The sequence below is a fragment of the Peromyscus leucopus genome, chromosome 12 (assembly GCF_004664715.2).
Source record: "Peromyscus leucopus breed LL Stock chromosome 12, UCI_PerLeu_2.1, whole genome shotgun sequence".
Lineage (NCBI taxonomy): Eukaryota > Metazoa > Chordata > Mammalia > Rodentia > Cricetidae > Peromyscus > Peromyscus leucopus.
In genome coordinates this window covers 17,190,230-17,209,525 of record NC_051073.1, presented here as the reverse complement: position 1 = coordinate 17,209,525, position 19,296 = coordinate 17,190,230, and the positions used below count along the sequence as shown (strand labels likewise).

Sequence of the window (19,296 nt, the reverse complement as noted above, 5' to 3'; positions counted from 1 at the left end):
GACTGAAATGCTTCCTATAGAGAGCAATAATTCTCCTCATAAGAGTCGCGACTTATCATCGTTTTCTATCTACTCTGACTACTCCTTCATGGTAAAGATCATAATTACTGTGAACTCTTCAACTCGAAAATTATACTTCTGCGTCTCTATAAATTCTTGGCAGACCTTACAAATACCCAGAAGGCTACCCTAGCTTCTTGGGCTTTTGTTTTTCGAAATAATGTGATCTGGGATAGTATCTATTCGAATCCTCAGTTTAACAATCAGCATACAAGTTATCATGATGATAATCATGAGCTTCTCGTTAATAAACTTCTAATAGTTTTATTATTGTTTTAATAAAACAGGACAGATATAGCTGAACTGTAAGTTTGATGTATTAACGCACTTCTCCATCGAGATAATCTTTCTCTGGTCGGTATAATGCAACAAGGAATGTGTAGAAATTGATACTTTGTCTTACATGATAAACTATTTGCGCTAGATATATCAGATTGAATTGAGCACGAGCTAGAGGCATGTTTTTCACTGTTACATGTGTATGCACTCTGGCTTGGCCATTATTTGTATGACACATTATTATTGCATCTATGATAGAGAATGCATGCGCTGGACTGATCTTGACATGGATTAAACAGGTGGGCAGAGATGTCACAGAGAGTAATTTATATATTATATTTGTCGTTGGATTATCAATGTCTAGTACTTGCTGAAAGTAAACTTGTGAAACAACTGAACCTAGTGGCAATATGAAAGCAGATCAACAACACTGCAGTGCAGTGGTAAAATAAATGTACTTGTGAGCATACACTAGTTTTACTTTGGGATAAGGAAATAAGTTGAAAGTTTGAGAATATGTGCCACCCGGCTTCTGATGTCTAAGTAGACAATTGTAGATTGTGATGCTAGAACAGTACAAAGGAGACTTAAGTTGCTACCCCTTGCGGGGAGAGGTGAGGGTAGCAGTATAGATGGATTAATATTAAAGTCTAAAACCGATGGACAGTTGGGAGTTTACAAAACTATGATTATAACTATATTGAATATATGTTGTACATTATCAACAATTTTCTTATTAATTATGCTTATACTAGTCACTTTTAGTGATTGTGATTAGTAATCAATTGTCCCTTGTGTTTGCATAAGGTGAAATGCTCTAATGCGCGCAGTGGCTACATAATATTGCAGCTGTAATGTTTTACTCTGGATAATGTTAGGTCTGAAAGTTGACTTCAAGTCAACTCTTGAGTGTATTGAGATTTCTAGTTTGATCTTCGATTTCTGAACCATAGTAGGATATGTAACTAACTCCTATTCCGCGAAGTCAACCTACTTCAATATTTGTGTGTGTTACAAATGTGAACATATTTTAGCTCTCTGTATGTGTGCCTGTGTGTGGTGGTTATCATATTGTATGAAATGTGATTTTAACTTGATATGTTAATCAAATTCATAGAAGTAAAGAGTCACATGGGGGCGAGTCTAGGATCTAAGTCTTAACTATAAATGTCAAAATGCGCTATCAGGAGTTAGTTGACAAAGTCAGCAGCTATCACGCTGTTGGCTCATAGGATGTGACGATACGATTTACGTGCAGTTGAATTTCAAGCTGATCGAGCGGCGGCGGTACGCGGCGCGGGCGCGGCTGCGCCGGATGCGTTTACATACCAGATTCCTGTTGTTCAGGATACGCCAGCATTGGAAATCTATATGCACTTTAAGATCTCGAGCTGTGAGGCATACAGACAGAGACGAGACCAGTCTTACGTTGTTAGAAGGTTATATAAAACAATGAGAAGGCAGAATAAAACTATGATAAAGACTATCACCAGGAAATAGCTCTCTTGTTCTGGTGCAAGTCTGGAGCTTCTGCAATGTAGACACTCTCAAAAGGAAACTCAAATTACACAAAGGAGAAGAATTGTCAGAAATAGATGAATTTCATTAGTCTTTCTGAAGGTCTGCTGATTTCATTGGCTTTCTTTTTACATTTTGTTACTGTGTATTCTATATACAATTATCTGAACTTAAAAGACTGTCGCTTGTATACATTCTAGCACGTGGGATAAAGTTATGTTGAGCATTTTTGTACAGACACTAGATCCATTGTTACATATGGAGGGCCATGAATACTTGATCTGCAGATTCCGATGAGTACATTGTTGAAGCGTCTCCGCACTTCTTTTGTTGCTATTTTGCACTATTTTGAGATCAGTTCTATTCTCCACATGAGTATCTAATCTGTGTACGGCGTAAAGTTGCTGGTAAGAACTTATCATATCTCGACGGGTATGTTTAACCTAGACGTTTTTCACTTGGTTGTATTTCAACACTTCATAACTAGTGACTTAGATTCTAACGGGCACGCATTAGACACATATTCTATTGTGGATGTTTATCACAAACCTAAGTTCATTTTTATGTACAATGAGTATCTGAAATCAAAAGATCTTCAATTCACACTTATCAAGTAACTAAGCATTTTCTTACATTGCCACTGATTCTTTAACATGCTCAGATTGCACAATCCTCATTCATACCACATACTACTTAATTAATATTGCATCTGATGTAAATATAACTTGCAAATCCATAATACATTCACTATTTATGCTTGTGTTCGAAGGTCCTAGTCATTGTTACTAATTAGTTATTCAGATACTAAAACATTCAGTTCACACTCTGTCTCTCTACGTAGACTTATGTACTATTTGTAAGTCTTTCTAAAAGTCTGGCTAATTATTGCTCTCTGAATACTTTCAACATCTCCTGAAGTCTTGCTACTTAACGCACTAAACTAGTTGTAGAAAGACTACGTCCCACATTGATCTCCTCCGGGTTCCTCATACACACTTTAATCAACATGACTCTCACTCCGCTTCTCTTGATAGCCCACATAGCAATTCCATTTTAGCATATTTTTATGTTTTCTTATCACCTGATTTGTTATTGTAAATCTTTAGCTGTCTAAGCCGAAATCCTCTTTATCAGAATTAACTACCTTAAAATGAGGAAGGTGTCAAAGTGATTCCTTATAGTATACTTAAGAGTCTTCAATAAGGCACGTCTGAACACAGTGCCGGTAGTTCTACTGAGATAACTATTTTCATAGGTTCGTAATGTTTTTGTAGAGGCATACCATATTCCTTGCAGTCATATTTCACTACTGTCTATTAGTCCTTTGGTGGCTGTGAGTATAAAGTCACCATTGCAGGGCAACCAGAGTCAAGCGTCATTGTCTTACAGGCCTCAACACAATTTCTTCATTGAAGGAAATCGCTGACAGACATTGGACTCGAGAGAACTTGGACCTGGAGACAGGGATAATGGACAGAATGGTGCTGAAAGGCTATGTTCCTCATGAGCTTGACGTTAGACCTGTCTATTCTCTGATAACAACCCAGAACCACTGCCTGCCCTCGAACGCCCTTTCCCTGTGCAAGTCCTGCACCACCCAATTGACGGAGGCCGATAGCAAAAGTGTTGTAAGATACACTGCTCAAAATCTTTTTCACTGGGAAACGAAATTCTGAACCAAATGGGTCTGGGTCTTTAAGTACATATTGACTCAACTTCGCAAGCTAGTCATGTGGTGATGTGAAGAACTGAATGGAAAGCTTGGCCTTTTAGTCCTTGATCTGGAGAGACTGTGCTGCAAAGCTGTCAGTGTTTCTCTGGTGATTACCTGTTATTGTTTGGCAATAGGCCAGTGGGTCACAGAGACTAGCTTTGTGTGTGACGGCACTGGTAACAGTTTGGTTTCACTAAGTATTGAATGATCAATCTGCCAGATCAATTCTCAATAATTCCAAAGGGCCATCCACTGTCGTGGCTCGCAAATTACATTCTTCTCAGCTGTGGGAGCAAAGAAGAATTTTGAATGTGAGTCCTCGTTTGTCTACATACGCATGTTCTACGTTCTCGCTAATAACACAGTGGTCGAGAATACGAATCACGCACTATATCGGATGTCATTAGCACATTGTCTTACTCAGTGCGAAGTCCATGTTTTGCTGTATTCTCTCCTGGTTGTTTTTTGATTCGTTTGGTGTTTGTTTTCTTGTTCTCTCTCTTGTTTTATAACTTCATCGAGTGGACTGATCATGATCAATACACATGATCTCCTCTCCAAAACAACTAGGTATAAGGTAAAAATACACAACTAGAATATGGCTGATTGGATAAATTATGGATTAGAATATAATAACACTACTAGTATACCACATCAAGCTAACAAGTATGAGTGGATCATTGCTATCTTGACCTTCATTCTCTGTGTTATATGGTGTCAATGGCTTAATTATGGAACACGTAAAGAGTAGTCTAAATGATTCTACCAGACTATCAATGGTTCTCCTCTCAATTAGTTGTATTCTTTTGTTACTTCGGCTAATTGGCTCTGAGATAAATAATACCCAAAGCCAACTGTCATAGTTGAGACAATGAGTGCAGCCACATGGGATCTTAGCATCTCTCAATTACTAACCAGATTAGTGTTTCCTTGTTTACTTTGGTTGTGTGTTGTTTTCGCTACAGACATTTTTCCATGTAGAACTGTATGGACGTGAGCTGTGTCTAAGATACGTGCTACTTGAGGACATTACTGCAGGTGGCAGCAAGACTGAGTAAGTCCTCCAATGGTGTAAGCTACTCTTTTGCGTGGAGAAGGTACAGACTCTTTGGGGTAGTGGCTATCTAGTCTTATAATGCGTCATTATGTCGGTGTCTCTCTTGTCAAGAAGACTCTATAATGTATAATGCTAAGCTTTATCGCATGGGTCGCTTTCTTTCAGTCACCTACGATAGGTCACAATATCTAAACAATTGATAATGGTTAACAGAAAAAACTGAGTTAGGCTAGTTTGTTTTTGCAGCAACACTATGAACAACTACACGATGCCTATCCATCCTGGCTGTTCCTAAAATTAGTGAATGCTGTGACCATGTGTGAGGGTTTCTAACAGCAGCTTGGTACTAACTATCAGGGACATCATTGCTGAACAGGTATGGTAGAGGGCTGCTTGTGAGTGTCATGTTGGAACGTAGGGCATAATGTTAGTGCCCATCTATCTAGGTCTAGCATCCGCTGTGCTAGCTAGTTATAGTCCGAAGCACGAGAGAACAACAGAGCAAGGGGTCTCGTGTAGCTGTCGAGGGAGCATCAGAATGCATTTTCAGTCTACACGGAGTTTATGGTATCGGCTCATTTCTCGAGACCTGCGAAGCTTCTCCTCTCACCTCCTCCTACAAAGTCTGGCGATCTACACACTGCTGCACTCGAAAACAGAGGGAAGAAAAACGCCTACTCGAAGAAAGCTAATGTAGGCAGTGCTCAAATGATGGACTATCAAAAAGGCACACTACTAGCGCCCACAATGCAGCATAATCTCCAGTATTTCCTTGCTGTTCTTCTTCTGCTTTTAGTCCGGATGTCGTAGTGCCTCCCGGAAGCATTATTCTTGGTGCGTGGTTTGGTCTCTCGATGCTGCTTGATCTCCTCTTCGCTGTGCACTTGCTTTCTACAACCTGTAATCTTTGGTCTCTGTCTTGCTGATAACGATAATACAAGTGTTCCAGAGTCTGTTCAGTGTTGGCTGACCATTTAACGACACCCAGCAAAGTGTTTGACTGAGAAGTGAGCGTTGCCAGCTGCAAGCTGTTACTATGTCCCTGGCGCAGAAGACAAAGGGCCCTCGGGCAGGGGCCCAGAGATTTTTTTCCTCTTCTCATTGTACTCTTGTGACAGGTGTTGCGGCAATAATATAGTGCAAACGGAGCTCTTGAAACTCTGTTGTTAGTACTAGGTTATTTTAGATGGACCATTCACAAATCACTCGCTCTCCGATGTTCAGACTCTGCGCGGCTGAAGGGCCTGAACGAGAGTCACGCAACGGATCCGTTACTCAAAGTCTCTAGCTACTAGGTTGCTGACGACGTCACTGCAAGATTTAGCAGGATGACACATACTCAAGGCTTGCAGGTGACTGACTGAGGAAGAGTCTCAGCTCTAAATATCCCATTTGTTTAACATATATCCAGGCTCTCCCTTCTTACAACTCCAAACACAGTGGAAATCGTTCACAAGTGCTTAATAACTTATGATCAGTCACATATGCACACACCAGGACATAATAACTATATATGTCAGCAGGAGTGGATTGGACTAGTAATAGACGTCACACCTTAGTAGGGATTGCATAACGCGCTCCGATTGTGAAATCTGGAAGTAAGGAAGGAACTCTGCATCTTCGTATACTTATGCTTGTCATTTCTAAGGCTATTAGGTCGTAGGCCTATTTCTACTAGGGTATACAAAGATTGTTCCGCTGCTACTACGGGCTATAGTCCAAGCCTTAATGGGTGCCAGATCCTCCCGTTAATTATCACACACACATCACTAGACTCCTCTGCACCTATCCTGCTCTGAAGAGAACTGTGAGGTTAGACTAATACTTCACTCGTGCTTCCACTTGCATCGTTCCTATACTACTCTCTGACCGGGGTACGCAGGTTCGTCCTTCCGCCGTGCTTCGCAGCTAGGTGTACGTTCAACATTTCTCCTGTTTTGTCGAGACAAAACGTTGTTGAAAGGCCTACAAGAGGTTGACAAGGCTCCTCAAACTGATAATTAAAGAGCAATCGTGCGTATTGCGCACTCGGCAAAGAGAGTTATATTTTGCTTTGACGTTAATTGTCCTCAATAGTCTACGGCCTCTAGAGAGGTATTGCCGTGTAGGAGGAAGCTGCTGAGACTGCGAAATGATCACCACTAGCTAGCCATGGAAGTCTTCCTATGGATCTGCGACGTAATCCTGGGGAGAGGGAGTGATGTGGGGAGTGAGGGGGTGTCCGTGCGCTGTGTCTGCCTGGTCTTCAACGTTCGCTCAATGGCCTTTACGTGCTCTGAGCTTGGGCTGGTCATAAGGACGGCTCGTTGCTGCCGCCTGGTAGAGCGAACTCCACGCGAGGAGCCGCAGATAAGGACGCCATCCTCTATGGCTCCGCGCATGCTAGCACCGTACACCGACAATCGAAGTTTTGTTTGGAGTAAAAAAGGAGCTCACGTCCTATCTTCAACAGCGGACTGACCGACTTGTTCCGTACGCGGACGGCTGCTGCGCTAGCAATGGCTCACTGGTGGCCCACGCCAGCTCCCGGACGCATAGTCCCACGGTACATTATATCTGACTTGGAGACGCAATGCCGCATCGGGATAAGAGTGCCGAGCAACTTATTGGCGCCGGAGGCTCTCGCTTCGAAAACACTTCTGCGACGCGAGGAATGCGACGGCGCGAAGCTGGTGCTGTCGACGGCGCGCTTCTGCGGAGCACCCACCGAGCGTAGACGCGACTGCGGACTCCAGCAAGCACGGGGCGTGGCGTGGCGAGCGAGAATAGGATTTAGTTCTGCCTCACGACTGTGAGGTATGGACCACTCTATTTGAAGTGTTCGACTGTCCTGTCCGGTTGGTTCCACGTTACCGTCTGAACATTGAGCCTCCTCCTCTGCCTTCTATCACTGCTCGGTCTGACTGTGATCGGAGATAGCGGACAAGTGTAGGTGTGCGCGGAGAGAGATTTTTTTGCTCTACGATTTTACTTCACCTGCATGGGGCACCCCGGGAGCGGCGGCGGGCTCAGCAGCGGCGGCCGTGGCAGCGGAAGGTTCTCTCTCCTCCGGGCTGGACTTAATAACTTTGGAACTGTCCGCCGGTGTCACGTCCTGAACATGAGCCTCCTCCTCTCCTTCTACCTGCTCGGGTTGCTTGTCAGTAGCGGGCAAGGTAGGAGTGCGCGGCGGCTTTTTTCTGGCTTACTTTCCCTCCCACCCCACCACCCACCACCACCCAGCTTCCACCCAGCCCAGAGAGGCACGGAGCGAGGCACCCCCCGAGCCCTGGAACCCAAGGCACCAAAGTTGCGGTGCCTTCTTGAGGCGACTGTTGGGGTTTTGAGCTCTTTCTCTCTCTCTCTCTCTTTTTTTTCCTGCCCCCCCCAGCCCAATTCTCTCCCTTTGCTCGAAAGCCCCTTTCAATAAGAGGAGACCGTGCAGAATTGGAGATAGGCATCGGTGTGAAAGGGATCCGGGAGTATGTGTGTGGGGAAAACTGCTGCTTCTTCTGGGATTTTTGGCTTTCTCTCTTATTACCCAAAATTGGATGAGTGTGTTGGTGTGGATTCATAGTTAAATATCCGAGGTTGCTGAAGGGAAGGGCACAGTGGTGTTTTACAGAAGCGGCAAAAAAAACTATCAGCATTAAAGTCGTTTATCAAAAAAAAAAAAAAAAAAATCTCTGTGGTGTGCAAGACATTCGATTCTTAGAGATTCTTTTCTCCTTTCCCAACACCTATTCTTGGCTGTGAAGTGAACGTTTGATGGCTTATTTATGTTGGAAACTAACGGGCCATAGATGCTGTAAGACAGCAAATGGCTAAAACTAGGGTTGTGTTGCAGGCATTCATTGTGACCCCCCCCCCCCGTGAATATAGCAAAATCCGAACACGTTCTAACATCCGATTTGAATTACACCTGTAAGGGATTTGGGAGGTTGTGGAGCATTGGGGAGCTCCCCCCCTCCTCTTTTTCTTTTTCTTTTTTCTTTTGGGTGGGGGAGGAAAAAAAAAGACTGTGGTAGAATAACCCCAGGACAATTGATGGAAGCGATCTCTGCCAGTCTCTATATGGAAGACGTGCCTTTATCTTTCTGGCTTACATAGTACACGTTCACATAAAATATATTCACAATCATTCGAAAGGTTTTCAACTGTCCAGACAAGTTTGGACATTTAATTGGGGAGAGAAAATGTCAAAATGTGCAGTGGTGGAAGTCGTTCAAGGCAAAGGGAATAGCCATGGCTTTTCATCTGGTTGAAAGGTATAGAAATGCCATATTATTTGTGCTGCATTTTCTGCGAAATTAATAAATTGCAAGATAAGTTAAAATATCTTCTCTAAATCCAATCCTATGCATTTTTTTTCACCTCTTCGGCGTTGCTCCTTTGGTCCAGCAGGGGGTGGTAGAACTCCATTTTAAGCAAGAAATGATGGTTTCTGCTCTTGCACACACTGTCCTTCTATCATTCTTCAGCAGGGCTTGGCATTTTGGATGTAAAGCCTTCCTTTCTCTGTCCTTCTCCCCAAACTACAGTGTTTGTAAATGATGAGCCAACCGCGACTGGATGCAGATTTTTATGTTCCGAAGTAAGAATGCACATGCCAGATATTGCTCTCATTTATAAAGTGCCTCAGTCTGGAGCTCCTCTTGTTCCCATCCTAACACAGGATGGGAAACATTTCAGTCTCAGAAAAATTGCAGATGGATTCATCTGAAGCTAATATTAGTCTCATTCATTAATTCAGTCACTTCTCTTGCAAAGATCAGCATACCCTTGCTCACTACAAGATACAAAGCTGTCATTTTTGGAAGGCTGCTGATTGTGTTTAACTGTTCATTTATAACACACACACACACACACACACACACACACACACACACACACACACACAAGTCTGAATCTGAAGAGGCAGGCTGAGAATTTAACTCAGATGCAATTGCAATTAAGTGAGTGCAGTGTAGAGTAATATGGGGCAAGTTTGTTCAGATTGATGATTACACTGGGAGCTGTCGGGAGAAAATCATCTCAGTTGTGGGGTCTGTGCATTTATCATTGCTGATGCTAAGTGTGTTGGAATTCGGGGATAGGAGAGAGATTGGAATGTTCAAGTACCTAGGTAGAAAATAGTACACAAAGACAGATACACTTTGGGTCTCTATATGTGACACGTATTTGAAATTGTGATTCGGCTGGTTTATAATAAGCACACAGGGTAGTTATAGAGAAGAACTGTGGACCGGAGGCATGCCTGCAGGGGAACCCATATTCCTCGTCAGTGAAACGGGGCAGAAGGGTGGCATCTTTGTAAAGATGATCGCACGGTTGGTCTAGTGCCGTGGTAGGACATGCAGAGAACCATAGTTGAGTGTCCAGGGGAACTAGCTTTTGTGTGAGCAAGCATGTAATATCGCTGTGCCGTGTGTCGTAATGAAGTCAAAGACGCCTGGAAACACAAGTCCTTATCCTGGAGTCTCATTTCTCCTGGCTGCTGTTTTCTTCTCTAATTAAGGGTGCAGCAGCAAGTATCAGACCCACCACTGGGAGCTGTTTTTCTTTTTTTAATGAACCGTGTGTAACTCACATTTCTGTTTATTCTTTTGTGTTTTTATTTTATTTTATTATTTTTTTGATGGAGCCATGAAAACCCTACCAGCCAGTGACCCTCAGGCTTGCCTTGGAAATACTAAAGCCTCAGCTGGCTGATTTATGTTTCTAACAATACGCTTGCAGGGGATTTTATGAAGCATGATTGAAGCTGTTGCTTGGGAAAGTGGTGTGCAGTTTGACTGGGGAAAGGCAACGATGATGTATTCCCTTTTAAGTAGTCAAAACGTTTTGAACCACAACAGTTGAATGGACGAAAATGACCCAAGTGAAAAACCAGCTAACTTAAGTGGATGCCAATACCATAATTAGCTAATGAGGCCTAATAGCTCCAGCCTTTACTTTCAACCCTGTGTATTGTTCATGCTGGTGAGAGCTTTTTTTTTTATTATTAAAAATTCAAATAGAAATGTTCTTTTAAAAGCCTACCATTTCCCCTGAAGGATTAATATCTAATGAAGGAAGGTTGTCAACTTTGATTGTAGTTGCCCGTGGAAAGAAATTTATAATTATTTGACTTGTGTGCAATTGTTTTTACTTTATATTTAAGACTCAATCACAGCCTCTGCTGTCATAGATCTTGAGTGAGGCTCTCCTTAGCAGGGCGTCTGCTGTCTTTTAGTGAAATTCCCAAACTGAAATAGGAAAGGGTTGCGTCTCAAAACTTTTTTTTTGCATGTTTAAAACCCTTTTCATTTTCTTTTGAGAATCGTCTAATATGATTAATGCCAGTCCGTTACTGTTGTTCACACACGTAAAACAGGAGTTCTGCTCCACAGGAACCGAGCAGTGCTTGCTAGCCCACTCTCTTTCAATCCGAGTCAGCCATGCGTAGCATCCTTAAGCCTAAAGCATGGGACCTGTGAAATGCCCACTCAGTGAGTGAATCTGGACACCTGCTTACACTTCTTTCTGGGAAAATACTAGTGAGTCATTAACCATTACAGATCTGTACCTTCTGAAGACAGAGCACAGGTGTGTGGGTGCTTACTAGCTACAAGTCCACGAATGCCCCCTATGTAGAGGCTGTGATAGTTAATGGCCTCTCCTAAAACCTTTATCTGTCTACCCTGCTCTGATTCTTTGCCAGCATCCCCTTTGTTCGAGATGCCTATTGAATCAACTGCATGTCCGTTTAACTTAGGAAAGATAGGCTCTGTAAATTAATATTTTTTTTTTTTTGTCAGTGAACAGCCCAGAGGATTCCCTCCCTCGCTTGATGCCCGCTGCTCTCAGTTTCATTTCCCAAGTTGAGTCTGAGCCCAGTGAGCAATAGGAGAAGTTGGAAAGTCCCGAGTGTCAGATGAGTTTTTTTTTTTTTTTTTATAGACACAGGGGACTGAGGTTCTCTCAGGCTTAATATCTTACAGGAGAAGCAATTAAGGGAACAAAAGCAGCTCATTCAGTAAAGGAAAAAGGTCAAGCTTCATATAATTTTGTAAATAAAATGGCCTTCTTTCCCAAATGAGCTGGTTTGTTATGAAACAGAAAGGGGATACCCAGCCTGAAGCTGGTAAACAGGCTGAATATTGGGCTTGTTATTAGGTCCAGAGCTGAAAGGAAACTAAAGTGATCACACTGGGAAGTCTCTGGACATGATCCTGACACTTTCTCTGGCATTTGACATTGGGGACATCATTTTAACTTAATCTTTTTTTTCTTCAGGGTTATCATCTTAACAAATGGACTTCTAATAGTGTAAAGGAAAGTGTTCGGTTAGTAGGAGACAGGAGACAGAGTCTGAGATGTGCTTCTGTTGTTATTTTTAACTTTGATGACATTACTCTGGCTCTGGGTATATGCACAATCACTTAAATAATATTAGTATTCTTCAAAAGGTAGTGTGCTTGGTTCTCAGGTTTTACTGAATTAAGAAAATTCTGAATTCCTTGCATCTTTATATCCTGCCAATTATATTGAGTTTAAGACCGTTTAAAAATTATAAATTAGTTTTAATTCTCAAAATTACATGATAGGAGAACACATTAACAAGAAACCAGCACTTTTATTAAAAGTAGCATTCTGCCATTTAACAGAGTTAAGCTGTCATTAATGGCTCAGCAAACACATGTACTTCTCTGTGGTATCCTTTTAAATATTTTAATGGATCTTTGCTGTTTTAAATTATAAGGGCGCTAATACTCAATAGCTGACGGCATTTTTCTGAGGCCCATACATTCGCTGTGCTTCTACCAATTAATCATGTACCACCCTTATGTTAGAAGGCTATGATGTCATTGGCCAGACGTTCCTAGATTTAAATAACTAAGATGGGTGCAAAAGAATTTTGAGAATCTTTATTATCAGAGACATCAGAAGATATGTTTGAGGAACTTTAGGTTGATTATAGGTTTTTGGCTCTGCGTTGTTAAAATTATATCACAGGGAAAGCCAAAGTCATTGTGTGTAAGAGCATAAAGCCCAGGCTATCAAGGGTCTCTTGACCTTGACGAAGCAACTGAGATTCTCAGAACAGCTATTTGCTCATTTAAAATTTTGACCTGAACATATCCTATTGCTTAATCTTGATGCTCAGCCATGAGGAATAGCTGTGATCGTGATACTTGTAGGCAGTGTAAAATATCAAGCATATTATGTCAGGTGATGTCTACTATATTCAATAATCGCATGCAGATAAAATTTAATAACATATAGATATGCCTCACTTATTCAATTATATAAAATCATTAAATTGTTCTTTGTAATTAGAAATATGTTATATAGTTAAAGCCTATCTAATTCATTGATGATTGGGACTCTCTCGTTACTTATTAACATATTTTTTGTTTATTTCTTGATATCTGCTTTGTTGCAGACACCTCATTAGGCAAAATAGTAGTAGAACAGTTGAATACATTGTGTAAAGAGCAACTGTAGGAGACTCCATTTACAATCATAAGACACATGTATTAGGTTTCCATGTTCAAGAGGATGTCAGTAAGAGGTCTTGAGATATGAGTTATGCTGGATGCTTAGAGTAGACACCTAATCAGGATACGTGACTTAAACGAATATCCAATGGAAAGCCACATGGGTGACAACTAGAACTCTAGTTTACACATGCTTAGCTCAGCAAACCAACTTACACAACACCAAACTTTTATGTGGTTTAAAAATGTAGAGACTGTAAGAGTCAGAAAAATAAGAAGTAGCATCTTGTTAATAGGACAGGATGGTTGTACTCATGAAGGCACAGTAGCTGTGGTTGCCAGCACAAGACCTGAACCATAAGCAAATCATAATTCTGACAAGGAGTGGGGAGAAGTTCATGAACCCAACTCTTAATTGAGGAGTTAATGGGCAGATGAAGGCATCTGGGAGACAGAGAATCAGACTTATTTAAGCGTGTGGCTTTTGTTAGGTCAAATATGCTCTTGTCAGTGGCCCCACATTCAGAAATTATAGGGAATAGAGATTAATGTTAATGGTGTGTCTGATAAACTAAAAAATGGAGAGGGGGACAGAGTTGGAAATATGTGAATGTGAGGATAGACATGAAGATGTGCCCCAACTGATAGTGTGTGTGCTTACAATTCATGAGACACTAGGTTTGATTCCCAACATTGAAAAGGCAAACATTTATCCTGCCAACCAAGCACAACTATAACAACAACACAACACACACACACACACACACACACACACACAAACACACACCACTAACACAGCCTGCACAAAGATACATTTTAATTTAGTGTCATTTTGTCAGTTAATAAATTGGCAAGTACTGGCTGGGTATATAAGGCAAATATCTTCAAATATATATATATATAATTATTAATTATATATTAATATAATTATATATATAATTAGTGAGATTGTTGTCACCTTGTAACTCAAGATTATCAAGAATCTATGGAATTTTTATGTTTAGTTTTATGGGGGAGAAATTGAAATACAGAGAAAGCATCTGATTATGTATATTAATTATGATTAGTCATTATTTGGAATTAGTAATTAGTCTTTAATTTCATTGTCTGTTTTTTTCTAAGAATGCTTGATGTTTTTGAGGAAAAAATCTGCATGCATGTTGTTTGATAGAGAATGGTAGCCCATGTTGATTGTTGAGAAAATTAAAGAATATAGATTGGAAAAAGCAAAGATACGTATGAAAAAGCGATAAACCATCTAGCAAAATGTTGTGAAACAGCAGAAGATGTCATATGATTGATTATTCAAAGGTCAGAGAGAGTGCTTGGCATTCATCCCTTATCTTAATGAAAATTCATTGACTGCTTATTGTGCAACTCAATTGTGAATCACTCTCCTATTTACAGTTCCTTTACTTTTCTCAATGGTGACCCAAGGCACAGAAAACACAAATGTCTAGTTCAAATATAAGAAATCAGAACGTTGTTGCTGGTTGTTTCTGCTCTTTTAGGGCACATGCCACTCAAGTCTCAAATAAATCACACATGGAGGCTTATTCTCAATTATAAACTCATGGCCTTAGCTTGGCTTATTTCTAGCCAGCTTTCCTTAATTTTAAATTAGCCCATCTACCTTTGGACCAAGGGCTTTTATCTTTCTCTATTTCTGTGTACCATTCATTATTTTTTACTCCATGGTTGCTGTGTAGCTGGGACCATATTGTCCTTCTCCTTCTCTGACTTCTTCCTCTCAGATTTCTCCTTTTATATCTTCCTCTGCCTGTCAGCAATGCCTATCTTTTCTTCTGCCTTGCTATTGGCCGTTCAATTCTTTATTAGACCATCAGGTGTTTTAGACAGGCACAGCAACACAGCTTCACAGAGTTAAATGTAACATAAACAAAAGTAACACACCTTAAAATAATATTCCCCAACCAAATGTGAACTTGGGATGCATTTAAAGCTGAGCCTGTACTCATGAAACCATATTTCTACTCTGTGCCACAGAGAGCTTCGAAATGGACAGAGGAAATGAAGAAAATGATACAGAGGAGGGGGAAAACATCATGAACAAATTGTAGAAAAGGATGCAGTTGTCCCAAGGACAAAAATAATACAGTTTAATATATCCAGTTTGAGTATTTATTCAGTTGTCTATTGGATGGTTGGGAAAAGTCAGTCATGGGATCCAGGATGGGATACTGTGGGCTACTTAAGGCAGAACTCATTTAAGGCCAAGCTAAGTTTAATATTTAGATTAACCTTTGAGAACTGGCTATTGGAAACATAGCTACTGGCCATATGCTAGATGGATCAAAGAAAAAATGAAGAGGGAATTACAGGACGTAGATATGATTCTCTGACAGTATAAATACATCTTTTATTAAGTTTTATTTTCAATTATTTTTGAGGATGTTCTCTCTGTTATGTAGCTCTGTCTGTCCTGGAACTTGCTGTGTCGACCATGTTGTCCCTGAACCTCCAGAGATCCACCTGTCTCTGCCTCCCAAATGCTGGAATTAAAGGTGTGCATCACTTGTCCTGGCTGGAAGCATAAATGACCTGTGCAAGTTTAATTTGTAAGATTGATGAGAAGATAGTACTTGAAGTACTGACCTTATCTACAGAAAGAATGATAATTTTTCAATGAAAATAATACAATGAAGTAGTGTTTTTGACAAATTCAATTGGTTTATAATTATCTATAAAATTCACAAATATCATTCAGGCATATATACATGCCATTGACAAGTTAAAAAATAATGATTTTATTCATTTTCCTTCAAAATTATTACTCCGCTTCACTTAGCATTTACTTTTATTTCATTCTTGTATCGACATTAATACTTTAATCAATATTTGAAGTATGCATGGGATTTAGAAAAATTTCAAACTTTGCCATTGTTTCATAATTTTCATCTAAATAATTTTCTTCGCATGTTCATAGCTTGTGAAGAGTAGAATGAAACAAAAGTAAAAAAAATAGTACGTAAAAGAGGACTGTCAAGGAAAGTGGAAATGATTAAAGGAATGTGTATATATTACATATATAATAATATATTATATATCACAGTGAAGACTCATCAGACTATATAATTAGTCTGTGCAAATAATTATAATTATAGAAAACTGGGTCTGAAAAAAATGGCTTAGCTGTAAGGAAGGGACATGAGTTCCGACAACCAACACCTACATGAAAAGCTGAGCACAGTGGCAGGCACTTGTGATCTCAGTGGAAGGGTTGCAGGGGCAGAAGGATGCCTGGGCCTCTAATGCTAGCCAGCTTACCCAAAATCAGGATTCTAGAGGTTCACTGAGACACTTTCAAAATAAGTAAGTAAGTAAGTAAGTAAGTAAGTAAGTAAGTGAATTAATTAATTATTGGTAGAAATCAAATGAACATAGCCAAGCAACCTAGATCCTTTCCCCATGTATAACTTTGTAAATACATGTATCAATATATTTACGCATACACACACACATGAATAGGTATGTATGCATTCATAACACCATGCTCATGAAGCACCCATGCACCATATGTATGATTGTAGAAAACTAAAAGCTGAAATGGCACTCAAAGATTTTGATACTGCACATACACAGCTGAAAACGTTTCCATTAGCACCCTAGAGAAGTTAAAGGGAATAATACTTTGAGTGCCAATTTTACGCTGTGTAACTGTGGTGAGCACTTGACTCATTACCTCATTTATTCCTGATTAAATCATATTTCATAGATGATGTACCTGAGATTGAGAGTGACTGATTTGTGTAGAGCTTTTAAGTGTGTTCCCTGGCCTGCCATCCCAAATTTATAGTCAATGATCATTAAATATAGTCAAGCTGCATTTCAGTTGCTTCTGCATAACCTATGTTTCTTGAAACATCTAGCCAAATTCGCTGAAGGAATAAAGTGAAGTGATGTGCTGTAGTGTAGAAATTGTGTTGATTGATGTGGTATGTTTCCAGTTCTTTAGTTCTGAATGGCCATGAGCAAGCTTGCTCAGTAAAAGAGAAACTACAGCAACTCATGAAGACAAATCCAAATGAAGAAAATCTGCTCATGCACTTTCTTCCATTACAAATGTTGGTTTGTGAAGGGGATCTAAGAATTTCCTAATATCATTAGTTCTTGTATCTTTTATAGTAAAATAGTAGCCAAGGAAGCCGGGAAATCACTTTGTTCTGTGCAAACTTCTTGTTATCTATTCTATTGTTTAAGTTAAAAAAAAAAAAAAGACTTCATCTTGATGAAAATGTCTACAAAAAAACAGCACAAATATCAGTAGAAATTTCACTTGTGAATTAGACCTTAATGTAAAAAGATGATCTACCTGATGTTATCATTACGGTTTTATGCTTCTGTTAGAGCCAGGCTACAGATTTCTGAGGGTTTTGAATGTTCTTCCTTTTACTGTATTTTTATAACCTTTGCTATTTTTATTGCACAAATTCATAATACCTGCATCTCTTGGGATTGAAAATGTCTTCCTATAGACAGGCAGTGGTGGTGCATGTCTTTAATCCCAGTTCTTGGGAGGCAGAGGCAGGAAGATCTCTGCTAGTTTAAGTTCACCTTGGTGTACAAACTACAAATTCTAGGTTAGCTAGTGCTGTTACACAGAAAGACCATGTCTTGAAAAAACAAATCAAAAAAAAGAAAGAAAGGAAGAAGGAAAGAAAGGAAGAAAGAAAGAAAGAAAATGTTTTACTGTAAACTATAATATCAGAGGCCAGTCTCTCCTTACAAAATGTACAGATAAGATATGTTTGAAACATGTAATATAATATTGGTATATTTCCGACACTCAAATAAGCATACTTACACTTTGTTTTATGTATTAATGAGAGACCTGTCGTGTGTGTGTGTGTGTGTGTGTGTGTGTGTGTGTGTGTGTGTATGAGGCTGGGTATTGAACCTGAACCTTGTGCATTCTAGGCTAGCAATCTAACATTGAGGAGCTATAATCTCATCCCTTTTAAACTAAAACAACTTGTCCAGTGCAGGAAGATTTGTGTTCTTAATACTGGAATATTTGATATTTTTATACTTATAGGTGTACTTTATAATTTTCTATGGATCAAAACAGAACTATTTCATGTTTGCCTTCTAACAGCAAACATCCCCATTTTTTTTTCAGCATACATCAAAAAACACCATGAACAGGAGCAAAAAGGGTAGTGAAAATGCTCTCTTATTCAAAATTTTGTTGTGTTTTGTGTATAGGAAGTGTGTGAAAAGCTGGTCATATAAGATCCTATGTTACATAGCTTTCAGAAACACCTAACTGTATTTGCAAATTGTTACCTTTTTATTTATTTGTTTAGTTTTTAATAAGCTTTTTTTTTTCATTTTGTATACCAATCCCAGTTCCTCCTTTCTCCCCTTTTCTCCTGCCCCCCACCTTCCCTTATCCCATCCCCCATCCACTCCTCAGAGAGGGCAAGGCCTCCCTTAGGGAGTCAACAAAGTCTGACATACTAAGTTGAGGCAGAACCAAGCCCCTCCCACTGTGTCAAGTTTGAGCAAGGTATAGCACCCTAGGGAATATGTTCCATTTTACATACCCAGGATAAGTCCTGGACCCATTGCCAGGGGCTCCCCAAACAGATCTAGCCACATAACTAACCCATCTCTGTAACTTTCTACATCATACTGAAATTAAGCAAAGTTCCAAATCTCTTAAATTATGTGTGTATGTGTGTGTGTACTGATAAAATTATATGTGTATATATATATATTCATATAATGTACTAGATTGCAGTTATCAATGATCAGAGTTAAAAGGTATAACTCAATGTTTTTAAATATATGCCATGTGCAAGGAGACATGGTACTTGACAAGAGGCTCTCCAGACAGTGTTCATTTAACTATTTGAAGGGCAAGTTATCATGAAAATTAGTATTACTACATTAGGATGATGTGCATTGCATCTTAAAGGGATCATATTTATTCAAGAAGAAATATTTAAAAATTGATATGAATCTGTTACTCTATATAGTCCACACTTTTTAAATATATTTATACTTTTATCTCAAAATTAATTGACCAATGTGAATGCAAGAGTTATTTAAAGAGCTTCTCATTTGAGTTTGTATATTGGTATTCTGTGGCCCTTAAAATACCTTTTGGACTGATTCTGTGGAATGCTGGAAATGGTAATTAGAACTCTACTTCTCATATCATTTAATAGGAGCCTCAAACC

The 19,296-nt window shown here is 39.7% G+C and overlaps 1 protein-coding gene and 1 pseudogene across 2 annotated transcripts in view; both read left to right on the top strand.

Annotated features, from left to right (window-relative positions):
* The window catches only part of LOC114701919, a 177,678-nt pseudogene extending 173,049 nt beyond the window's left edge, over positions 1–4,629 (top strand).
* A 2,986-nt stretch (positions 4,630–7,615) lies between these two features.
* The window catches only part of Ncam2 (neural cell adhesion molecule 2), a 410,880-nt gene continuing 399,199 nt past the window's right edge, over positions 7,616–19,296 (top strand). For both annotated transcript variants that reach the window (XM_028859839.2, XM_028859840.2), the window contains exon 1: positions 7,616–7,783. In XM_028859839.2, the coding sequence (XP_028715672.1) occupies positions 7,729–7,783 (55 nt within the window). In that variant the 5' untranslated portion in view covers positions 7,616–7,728. The remainder of the gene's footprint in view (positions 7,784–19,296) is intronic.